This window comes from Corylus avellana, chromosome 4 (assembly GCF_965113065.1).
Source record: "Corylus avellana chromosome 4, dhCorAvel1.hap1.2, whole genome shotgun sequence".
Lineage (NCBI taxonomy): Eukaryota > Viridiplantae > Streptophyta > Magnoliopsida > Fagales > Betulaceae > Corylus > Corylus avellana.
The window spans coordinates 9,300,953-9,313,454 of NC_142493.1; the positions used below are offsets into that span (position 1 = coordinate 9,300,953).

General features: G+C 39.8%; 1 protein-coding gene across 1 annotated transcript; it reads left to right on the top strand.

Moving 5' to 3' along the window:
* The first annotated feature begins 9,289 nt into the window (after positions 1-9,289).
* LOC148586254 (uncharacterized) lies at positions 9,290-10,487 on the top strand. Its single transcript, XM_088515529.1, has 2 exons — positions 9,290-9,791; positions 10,093-10,487. Exons 1-2 carry the CDS (start codon positions 9,290-9,292, stop codon positions 10,485-10,487), a joined length of 897 nt encoding a protein of 298 aa, XP_088371655.1.
* Positions 10,488-12,502: the final 2,015 nt, after the last annotated feature.

Genomic DNA, 12,502 nt, shown 5'->3' on the forward strand with positions numbered 1-12,502 from the left:
GATTGTTTGAAATAGAGGTCAAACCTATTGATTTAATTAATAGTGCATAAAATGGGTGTTTTGCAACATCCACTCATGAGATAATAGCAAACCCAAAACCAAACAATAGGTCCCAGAGCCAACAAACCCACAATCAAACCATCGGCGCCGGCGGGACCCACGACTGGGTCTGGCCGTGACCCAGCCATGGGTCACCATCTTCGGCCCATTTTTTTGCGAAACCCAGCCTTGAAATCAGATTCTAATGCCTTAAAACTCGATTCTAATACCTCAAAACTTATTTTTGGATTTAGAACTAAATCCTAGAGGGGAAGGTGATGCCGGGTAGAACTAAGATTGTTCTGACAATGTATAAAAGCAGCATAAACTAAGATTTGAAGATAGAAAAAGGAATTCAGGAAGAGAGAAAATAACAAATAGGGAAGAGAAAATCCCTAAGTACCCCAAATAAACAAACAGAGAAATAACTCTGAAAGACTTAAATTTAATTGATAGTATAAACTGAATTGAAAAATAACAAAGACTAGATGCCTTTATATGAGCTAGGCACCTCCTAAATTAATAAGAAAATGGAAAAGCACACCTAATTGGAAAAGGAAAACAAATCCTAATTGGAAAACAATTCTAATAGGGAAGGAAAAACTCAATCCTTATTGAAAAAGGAAAACTAAAGCAAAAATAATAAATCTACTTTATTATTATTATTCTCCTGCATCAGTCTCCCCAGGTTTGAAAGAACTCACCCTCGAGTTCAAGTCGTCTTTGTCCGCATCAACAAAACATGGAGTCAAATGCTTCACGTTGAACACATCGAAGGTCTTTAAATGACTTGCAAGATGTAGTCGGTATGCATTGTCATTTATCTTCTGCAGAATCTCACAAGGCCCAATCTTCCTCTCCAGTAGCTTGTTATACTCACCGACAGGGAAATGATCAAATGTGAGTGCAGCCCAAACTAAATCACCAACTTCAAAAGTTACCTTGCTTCTATGGCTGTCGGATTGTGCTTTGTACTTGACATTGCTTTCTTTTATCGCTTTCTTGACCTGGTCATGAACTTCTCAGAGGTAATCTGTCATCTCATCAGCCTTAATACTCAATCGACCAATACGGGGAATAAGTGCTAGGTCAAGCACTCTTGATGGGTTTTGCCCATACACGATCTCAAAAGGGCTTAACTGAGTCGTTCTATTCTTGGACCGGTTGTAAGCAAACTCTACTTGTGACAAAGCCAGGTCCCATTGCTTTGGCTTATTTCCAACTAAACTCCTTAAAAGATTCCCCAAGCTTCGACTTACCACCTCAGTTTGATGATCTGTTTAGGGGTGGTAGAACTGCTAAAATTAAGCTTGGTCCCCTTCTTTTCCCACAGGCTCTTCCAAAAATGGCTCATGAATTTTGTATCTCGGTCCGATCTAATAGATCTTGGAACCCCGTGCAAGCGAACAATCTCCCAAAAATACAGGTAAGCAATTCGGGCGGCATCCATCGTCTTCCGGCAAGCAACAAAATGGGCCATCTTTGTAACATCCCACCCCAATGACAAACAATATTGTCCGCTTTTGGCTCCCCCAAACCAGACTTCCCAGGAGGTCACCCATCTTGGTACTACTCCCGCAGAAGCACGCTTTACTGTGGAATTCTGATGGGATCATGACCATCACGGCTTTAAAACGCGTTGTTGTTATTAAGGGTGTAGTATACATTTAAGCACATCCTTATCTCTATTCCCAGGCGATGTGGGACGTCACAATCACCCCCTCTTAAGACCCAGCGTCCTCGCTGGCGACCCTCATGGGATTAGCCCATTCTTGGCATTCGCCCCAGCGAGTGCCCGCTAGCGACCTTCATGGGCTTGTACACACTCCCCCCATCTCCGGCTGGGTAATGGCTCTGATACCATATGTAACATCCAACCCCAATGACACACAATATTGTCCGCTTTTGGCTCCCCCAAACCAGACTTCCCAGGAGGTCACCCATCCCGGTACTACTCCTGCAGAAGTACGCTTAACTGCGGAGTTCTGATGGGATCATGACCATCACGGCTTTAAAACGTGTTGTTGTCATTAAGGGTGTAGTATACATTTAAGCACATCCTCATCTCTATACCCAGGCGATGTGGGACGTCACAATCTTGGAAAATCGATCAACCACCACGAGAATAGAATCCATGCTCCTTTGAGTGCAAGGTAACCCTAAAACAAAATCCATGCTGACGTCGAGCCATGGGCCATCAGGCACTACTAATGGGGTGTATAGACCCGCATTTGTGAGGGTCCTCTTAGACCTTTGACAAATAAACACCATTCGACGTAACGTGTCACATCACTAGTTAGCTTGGGCCAATAATAGTCTGATGAGACCAAGGCCAAGGTTTTGTCTTGCCCAAAGTGACGTTCTCCATGTGACTCTCTTATTATTTGCTCCCTCAATGAACTATCCGGAATGCATAGCTGTAAGCCTCGAAATAAATAACCATTACGAGTAACATAATCACTGCTCTTACCTACAGATACCTTAGCAAATATCTTCCCGAATGAAGGATCTTCCGTATACAACTCTCGAAAAATGTCAAAACCCACAACTTTGGTATGCATAGTAGTAAGGAGTGCAACCCTCCTACTCAGAGCATCATCAACTCAATTCAAATTCCCTGATTGGTGCTGTAAAGAAAAAGTGAACTCCTGAAGGTAAACAACCCATTTGGCATGTCTGGGACTAAGCTTATGTTGGCCATTGATATACTTGAGGGCCTCATGATTAGTGATAAGGATGAACTCCTTTTGGACTAGGTAATGACGCCAATGTTTCAAAGATTGTACAATGGCATAAAACTCTAAGTCATAGGTGGAATAGTTCTTCTTGGACCCCGACAATTTTTCACTGAAAAAGGCAATCAGACGTCCTTCTTGGCTTAGGACACCACCAATGCCAATGCTAGATGCATCACAATTAACTTTGAAAATCTTCTCGAAGTTTGGAAGAGCGAGAACAGGTGCTTCCGTCATTTTCTTCTTCACCAATTGAAAGCTTACATCGGTTTCTTCAGTCCACTGGAAAGTCCGACCCTTTATGCACTATGTGATTGGTGCAATCAATGAACTAAAATTTTGGATGAATTGGCGATAGAATGATGCCAATCCGTGAAAACTTCAGACATCATGTAGACTCTTGGGCATTGGCCATTCTAGAATTGTTGTCACCTTAGACTGATCTGCATAAACACCATCAATAGACACAACATATCCATGGAAAGTGAAGTAGTAGTAAGAAAGGAACACTTCTTCCGATTGACATATAGACACTCTTTTCATAGCGTGTCAAGAACCACATTGAGGTGTTTTAGGTGTGTCTCCTGTGAGGAGCTATAGATGAGAATATCGTCAAAGTACACAACAGTGAACTTCCTCATGTAAGGCTGCAACACCTGATGCATGAGCCTCATGAATTTACTGGGAGCGTTGGATAGCCCAAAAGGCATGACCATCCACTTGTACAACCCATGATGCGTTTTGAACACTGTTTCCACTCATCTCCAGGCCTTATTATGATCTTTAAGTTCAATTTTGGAAAAAACCTTAGAACCTACTAACTGATCTAGCATGTCATCTAAGCAAGGAATCGGGAACCTATACTTCACCGTGATTCGATTGATGGCTCTGCTATCAACACAAATACGCCACGACCCATCCTTCTTTGGAACTAAGAGAGCAGGAAGTGCACATGGACTCATGCTCTCTCGGATGTCACCTCTTTCTGGCAACTCTATCACTTGGCGTTGCAGTTCTTCAGATTCCTTCGGGCTAAGGCGATAAGATGGTCAATTTGGCAAGCTTGACCCTGGAACGAGGTCAATGTGGTGCTGTATATCTCCCATGGGTGGTAAACCAGGGAGTGCATTCTCTGGCATCAAATCAGCAAACTCTGTAAGCACCTCTTGTAACTCTATGGACACTTCATCATCTACGCTGGCACCTTCTTCAAATGGCATCAAGGTGTATACAACTCACTTTTTTTCTGCTTCCTACAGGAATCGAGACATTGACAGGAGATTGGTGCCCTTTTCAATCACTAGTCCATGAATGACTCCTTCTTGTTGAGGTGCTAATACCACCTTCTTTCCCTTGATGCTCAAGGTGTAGGTATTTCGTCGCCCATCATAAATAACACTTCGATCATACTGTCAAGGCCTGCCTAATAATAAATGACATGCATCCATAGACACTACATCGCACCATGCATTATCAAAATATTTTCTACCAATTGAAAAAGAGACCAAACACCTCTTATCTACTGTTACCTCACTCCCCTTTTTTAACTATGACAATTTGTATGGTTTTGGATGGGGATCAATCTTCAGCTGAAGCTTCTTAATTGCTGCCTCTGACACCACATTCTCACAACTACCATTGTCAATAATAAGCTTGCAAACCTACTCTGTGATTGTGCATGTGGTATGAAAGATATTGGTTCTTAACCAGTCTTCTTCAGAATCATCTTTTGGAGAAAGCAAGCTTTTTCTGACAATAAGAGTTTCGTTCCCATCTCCACTCAAAATATCCTCGTCATTACCTTCATCAAATATAGGATCTCTAATGTCGACATGCTCTTCTACTATCTCATCCTCAATCAAGAGATTCTTACCCGTTTTGCTAGCAGATTTTTGGCAATCTGTTGATCGATGACCGGGCTCCCCACATCTAAAACAATGAATGTTGGAATTGGACCTCTGACCTTGCTTAGATCGAGGATTAGGATGAGGCTTTTGAGAAGGGGTTCCTAGTGTATGATCTCCTCTCGCTGTAGATCTGGTATTATTCCTAGCTTGCTGCTTTTCTTCAATCAAGGCATGTTGTTAGGCTTCAGAAATCATCCAAATTGAGTGGAGACTAAGGATGTCTTGTAGGGACTGCCGCAAACTGCCTAGGTACCACTCCACCAACTGCTCGTCAGTCTCTGATAAGTCATTCTGAGCAACCAACTTGTAGAACTCTTCAGTGTAATCATCAACAGATCTCGTACCTTGTTTCAACATATGAAGTCGCTAAAATAATGTCTGTGTGTATCCGAAGGGTAAAAAGTGATAAGCGCTAAAATATTCATATTTTCAGCCCTTATCTTACATGTTTTAATTCTTTGGTTGTAATTAATTAGGCCATTTTAATTCCTTTTTGTGTTTTTGATGTTTTTACAGGCTTTTGGAAGAAAGTGAAGTAAAATTGGGTGATTTGGCTCAAAAAGAGAATATGGGAAAATTGGAGCTCCCTGGTATTGTGATCAATCGCAGGGTACCTGCGATCGAGTGCAATACCAGAGAAGATGCTGCACGAGCCAGGCCAGGAGCAATCGAGCCCAGGCAAAAGAAGGATCGATCGCAGACATTCGATCGAGCTCACACGGGCTGCGATCGAGCGCACCCATGCGCAGGAGGCATTCCAAGTGGCGGCTACAATGTCCCTATTTCCATATTAGGGTTTTTCAAACTCCAAATTGTAATAGGACTGAAACCCTGCGAAACCCCTAGGGTTTACTACTTTTCCAAGGACTTCTAAAGCCTATAAATAGACTCCTAAGCCTTTAGAATAGGTAGGCTTGGAGAAGGGAGAAGAAGATGAGCTCTCAAGTCAAGTCTTGGGTTTATTCTTTCTTTTATTTTATTTTATTTTATTTTATGAAGATGTTTAACATCAACTCTATGTGTAGCTAATTTATTTTGTAGGGCTAGATTGAAGCCCTAGTTATGTTAAATTAATATTTCAATATTGGCGCCTTGTAATGATCATGTTGTGCTATTTAACTTGATTAATGCCCGCTTGCATGAATTCTTCATATGTCTATGCCTGATCAACATGTGCATGTGGTATAGACTTGTTAGTTAAATCAATTTGGATGGCCGAGTCCTGGGTTTAACTTAAGTAACAATAGAATCCACACCGCGATTCTTGGGTTAATCAACATGGGGAACCGGGAGTATACACCCATGCCCTAGGCCCTGTGTGTTTGTCGATTTCCATAGAACATATGCTTTTCTAAAGAACAACTTAGTATATACCATGCTAAATCCTTTAGGAAAGAAAAGAGTTAGAGTATACGCTCATGCCTAACTCGTTGCTTAGGGAAATCAATAGCTTAAGGAGTTAGAGTTTAACCCTTAGGTTGGCAAACATTAAATATGCATAACTTGATCAAAGCATTGACATATTGATATACAAGTTTAACATAATTAGTGGTGGATATCAAAGCCCTACCCTTTGTTATCATCACATCAACAATCAATCTTTAACTTGCTTTTGCTTAGGGAATCTATTTTTAAACATAAATTCAGCAATCCTCGTGGGAATGATCCTGTACTTGCACCTTATACTACCATGTTGACCTTGTGCACTTGCAGGTAAAACGTACAATTATTTACCTATTAATGTAGATATATTTTTGCACAACAAAAAGTGTCCCTTCTTCTTTTTCTTCATCTTCTCTCAATCACAAATCTTTTGCTTGCCTTGTCTACCTCGCGATCGCTTTAGATGCTCCCACCAAGCAGATGCGCGGCCCTTTAGTTTGATGGCGACAAGCTTCACCTTCATACAATCTGAAACCTCCTTATAATCAAAGATCCTCTCTACCTCATGCAGCCAATCAATGAAGCCTTTGGCTTGTAAAGTGCCTGAAAATTCTGGAAGTTCAACTTTGAAGCCTAAGTCTCCATGCCACCAATCCCGAACATGCTATTCCCGACCTAGAACAGGATTGTGATATGGGTTCTCAAAATTGGATTTTGAATAGCAATCATCCATCTCATGATCCCTCTCCAAGTTTTGCGCCACTAGACGCTGGGTTAACTCTGCAACCTGCCTTTCCAAATCTTCAATCGTCACGTCTCGTATATTGTATTCATGGTAGGGGACTTCCTTATTCGGAACCTGCCCACACCGACCACGACCACGACCACCAGTCATAAAAACTGATGAAAAATTCACCCCAAGAAGACGCTAAGCTTTGATACCAATTGACGTCGGGCAGAACTAAGATTGTTCTGACAGCGTATAAAAGCAGTAGAAACTAAGATTTGAAGATAGAAAAGGGAATTCAGGAAAAGAGAAAATCCCTAAGTGCCCCAAATAAGCAAACAAAGAAATAACTCTGAAAGACTTAAATTTAATTGATTGTATAAACTAAATTGAAAAATAACAAAGATTAGATGCCTTTATCTAGGCTAGGCACCTTCTAAATTAACAAGGAAAAGGAAAAAGCACACCTAATTGAAAAAGGAAAACAAATCAAAATAGGAAAACAATCCTAATAGGAAAGGAAAAACCCAATCCTTATTGAAAAAGGAACACTAAAGCATAAATAATAAATCTACTTTATTATTATTATTCTCCTGCATCAGAAGGTTAACCATTTACGGATTTTATCACCCTAAAGGGATTCACAGGAGAGAGAAGCTGCTTGCCATGACCCAGCCGTGGGTCACGATCAGCATTTCAGGAGACCCAGCCGCCTGGGTGGCTGGGTTTGGCCAGCCCTGGGTCTAGAATGACCCACAGCTAGCATTTCAGTAGACCCACGGGTCTTTTTGTTTCTCTCTTTGAGCTCCAGCTTCTCCTGTGCTTCTCTCTCTCTCACAGCATCTCTCTTTCTCTCTTAAATGACAAGGATAAGGAAGAAGAAGAAATGGAAGAGGAGTTGTCGGCAGATGGGTAAGGATAAGGAAGCAGAAGAAACCCTTCGAAATCTAGTGTTTTAGGTTGTAGGTTAGTTTTGTACATTTTTGTGCTTTAGTTGATGTGTCAATCTCCTATTGGGGGCTACAAAAGACCACTTTTGCAGCCTGACCGCATAGGAGGTTTTCCATTTAATTAATGTGTAACTTAAATTAATTAACTATCATATATGTGAAATAGACCTCAAACACTCATCTTAAGGAATAATAATAAGTAAGACTTTATTAATAACTAAGACCATATTAATAACTAAGACCTTATTAATAACTAAGCATTTATTAATAACTAAGACTCTAATATTTACTTAAGTTTGATTGGTGGTCAGTTAAACATCCACTTTCTTTATTGCATTTGTATGCTATACTGAATCTTTATTTATTGGCAATAGGAAAAACAAGTTAATATTTTATTGATTTCATTATTTTCTTTATTTCTTTTATTGTTAGGATGACTATACGGGAGTTTGTATTCGAGGTACATTACAGGGATAAGGTCAATAGGAGGTTTATATGCACATATGTGGGGGGTGATATAGATGTGTATGAAGAGAAGTTTGATGAGCACAAGTTGTCCTTTTTTTGAGATTGAGGGTATAGTTAAAAAGTGTAGATACAAGTCAGGAGATCTAGTGTATTACTTATACCCAGGTAGTCATATTCAAAATGGTCTGAAATTAATTTCATCAGACCATGATGTGTTGGAAATGGTTGTTGTACATATAGGGGTACCAGTTATTGAGTTGTACATTCTTTCATTTGATGAGCCTATAGTGCTTGATGAGGAATATGAGGACAATAATGATCATAATGATGGTAAAGATAGTGGGCATAGTAGGATTGATCGAGATGATTCTTATTGGGACGAGGTGTGAGAATCGAACTTGTTTGATGAAGACAACAACGTTTCTGGGCCAACCATAGAAGGGGGCAATGTTGAAAAGGGTGGTGTTGAGGGTGATGGGGAGGGTAATGAGTCTGATGATAAGGAGGAGGATAATGATGATGAGGAGGAGGGTAATGATGATATGGAATATGAGGGTGATGAGGAGGATGGTGATAATCAAAATGTAAATGCAGAGGGAGCTTTATAAGTTAGTGGAAGGGGTAAAGGCTATGGTGATGAGGTTGATGATGATGCAAACTCAGACATGGCACGAAGTGACATTCTTGTATCCCCTCCCATAAGTGATGAGGAGATTGAGGTTTCATTTCTTGCCACATGTGTAACTAGGCGAATAGAGTTTTAACATGCAAAACCCACAATTGAGTACTAGGCAGAAATTTCCCTCAATCAAAGTCTTTAGAGAAGCTATTAGAGAGAACGATTTAAGAAATAGGAAGGATATAATGTTTAAAAAGAATTACCTGGCTAAATGTATTGTGGTATGCAGGGATCCAGGTTGTGGGTATAGGGTGTACGCTCGTAAATGAAAGGATGATGACTCATTTGAAATTAAATAATTACAGCCTAAAAACAGTTGTACAAGGAAGCATAGGAATTTTATTGTCAAATCTGCATGGATTGTTGACAAACTAATTGACAAGTTTAGAGCACAACCTAACATGCCTTTAAAGGCAATCCTTGGAGAAGTCAAAGATAAGTGGGGTGTTGATGTTAATAATTGCAAGATGTATAAGGCTAGAAGACTTGCAAAGGATAAGATTCTTGGTAAACTGAAGCTTCAATATAATATGATTTGGGATTATTTTGAAACAGTTAGGCAAACAAACCGGGGTAATTGTGTGATGATGAAGGTTTACAGACCTTTACATGATCAGTCAGCATGTTTCCATAGGTTGTACTTCTCATTGGCTGCTATGAAGAAAGGTTTTCGAGCTGGTTGTAGGCCTATCATTGGATTAGATGGATGTTTTTTAAAGGGGCCTTATAAGGGACAACTTTTGTCTGCCATTTCGAGGGATGGCAATAATAACATGTTTCCAATGGCACTTACAGTTGCTGAGGCAAAAACCAAAGACAATTGGATATGGTTTCCTAAGATTTTGCTTTCAGATCTTGGCACCCCCTGCAAAAGGATGGACATTTATTTTTTATCGTCAAAAGGTAACCATAATTTAAGCTTCATTATATTTCTTTGTTTCTATTTTTCTTCATACATGAGTTTGTTTTGATATGTATGTGAAAGTTATTATTACTATTAATATTTTTATTTTACTTATCAAAACAAAGTATGTGATGTTTTTTTATTACAATTATGACTAAGTGTAAGGGCTACAACCAGCTTTCGATGTGGTGATTTTCGGGGTTGACCATCGGTTTTGTGTAAGACATTTATATGCAAACTATAGAGACATAGGCCATCACGGTGTGGCATTGAAGGACAAGTTATGAGCTACGGTTGCAGCATACACTGAAGCTGAATTTCATAAAGAAATGGAGGAATTGAGACTTATAAGCCAGGATGCATACAACTATTTGTCAAAAATTGGCCAAAGCTCATGGTCCAGGGCTTGGTTCAATACATTACCCAAGTGTGATCTACTTGTGAAAAACCTGTGCGAGTGCTTCAATGCTTACATTCTGAAAGCACGTGACCTGCCAATCATCTCCACGCTGAAAATGATAAGGAAGAAGTCGATGAAGAGATATCAAACAAAGAGCGATGGCATTAGAACCATGATTAGTAGGCTTTGTCTAAGAGTGGTTGCAAAATTGGATGAAATTGGATTGATTTCTAGGCATTGCTACAAGACATATGCTGGAGTTGTGTTATATGAACTCACACACAATAACAAGTAGTATGTTATGAATTTGGTGAGGAGAACTTGTGGCTGTAGACAGTGGGACTTGACAGGAATTCCTTGTGCACATGCAATGTCGGCAATTTGGTTTTTTAATGCAAACCCCCAGGATTATGTAGATGATTGGTATATTGTTGAGATGTATAAAAAAGCCTATGATGAGATTGTTTATCCAATGCCTTGAGAGGACCAATGGGTGAAGACAAACTACAACCATGTGGACCCCTCACTACATAGAATACAACCAGACAGGCCCAGAAAAGTAAGGACCAGGGATATAGAAGAGCCTGTGAATCCATACCGTATGAGGAAGGGTGAGGTTAGGATGAGACGCTTCAAATACAGAGAGATTGGACACAATACCAGAACATATCCACAGAGAAGAGGAGAGGCAGTGAATTACAAGGGAGAAGACATGAGTGCAAGCCAACTTGAGGTAAGCTACTACTAGTAATGTTTATACAAGTTTTTTTTTTTTTTAATTTATTTATTTTTATATTTTTTGTTGGTTATACTATGTTAATGTTTGACAAAATTTTTATCATAGATAGAAGATGGTGATGGTCCAAGTTTACATGGTCTGACCTCAACTCCCCAGCCAACCACTGATGCTAAAACTGTAAGTTCCAAACTATTAATCTGTCATTACTCATTGTCCTAACTTCATTACATTTAATATACAAATTTTGCATCATCTTTGCAAATTTTGCAAGCTATTTCTGCATCTTCTAAAGGTAGAGGGAGTAATAGGGGTAAGGGTAGAGGTAGGGGTAGGAGTCAACCTACCCCAGAAGGGCCTCCTGGACTGCAAAGAGTGTGGCCAAGGACTAAGGGAGGGCCTCCTAGACTGAAAAGAGGTGGGCCAAGGACTAGGGGAGAGCCTTTTGGACTGCATAGAGGTGGGCCAAGGACTAAGGGAGGTCAGTTTCAGGGTACATTCCATACAGCCGGATCGTATAGACCTCCTCAATCTGAAATGCCACAATATTAGAGCAAGGCTAGTGTGAGCCATCCATACAATCATATTTAATTGTGCTTCATTTAATTTAATGTATATTTTACTTTTTTAATGAAATTTCATTTTTTAATGTTGCATAGTTTCAAGGTACTGTCAACACAGTACGGTTGTATGGACTTACTCAATAACAAACACAACAGTCTCAAAGCAATGCTAGTGTGAGCACTCCATGCAATGTATTGCATTCTTTTGAATGTACAAAATTTAATTCATTAGATTTTAATGACTTTTTAATTGTTCATGTTGCCTACTCCAAAGGTATTGTCAACACAGTAAGATTGTAAGGACCTCTTCAGGCACATCAGCAATAGCCTCATACCTGTGCTACTGTGAATACTTTAAACACTACGTGTTTCTTTTCTTTTTAATTTGCTGGTTGGTTAATGTGAACACACACTTTTCTTCTCAGGAACATGAGTCATCTCAACTAGAAGGGTCTTCTCAACCAAGTGGGTCTTCTCAGCCTCCTCAACCACTAATGGAGCGATTTAAGGGGTGGAATAAAGGTTCATCCTCAACCCAAACTGTGGGAGGTGGGATTGCAACAAGGCTAAGGGCATTAGATCGGCTGAAGTCCAAATTTGGTAAGGGAATAAATGCCCAACTTTTATTGATCTAGAGGATGAGATTAAAGGAGGTACTACTTCAAGTATATCAAAGCCTACCAGAAGAGACAAAAATATTGTATCAAAAGTGGAGAAGGCAATTGTAGTAATGGAGGCTCACAAGAGAAAGAGGAAGACGCCGGATTGGCAAAAATATTATATCCTACATTTTGTGGTTTCAAGAGAAAGGGATTGTGGAAGCAACAATTGGTCATTTTGGATGTGTAATATAATGGTTAATGGTTATGTATATGCTTTTGATCATTTTGTTCAAGTCTTAATGGTTATGCCTATGTATTAAGGGAAAAACAAGATTAGGTTTAAACTCTATATTTAAGGTGAAAACAATATTATGTACATTGTCTTTGCATTTAGGGTGAAGACAATATT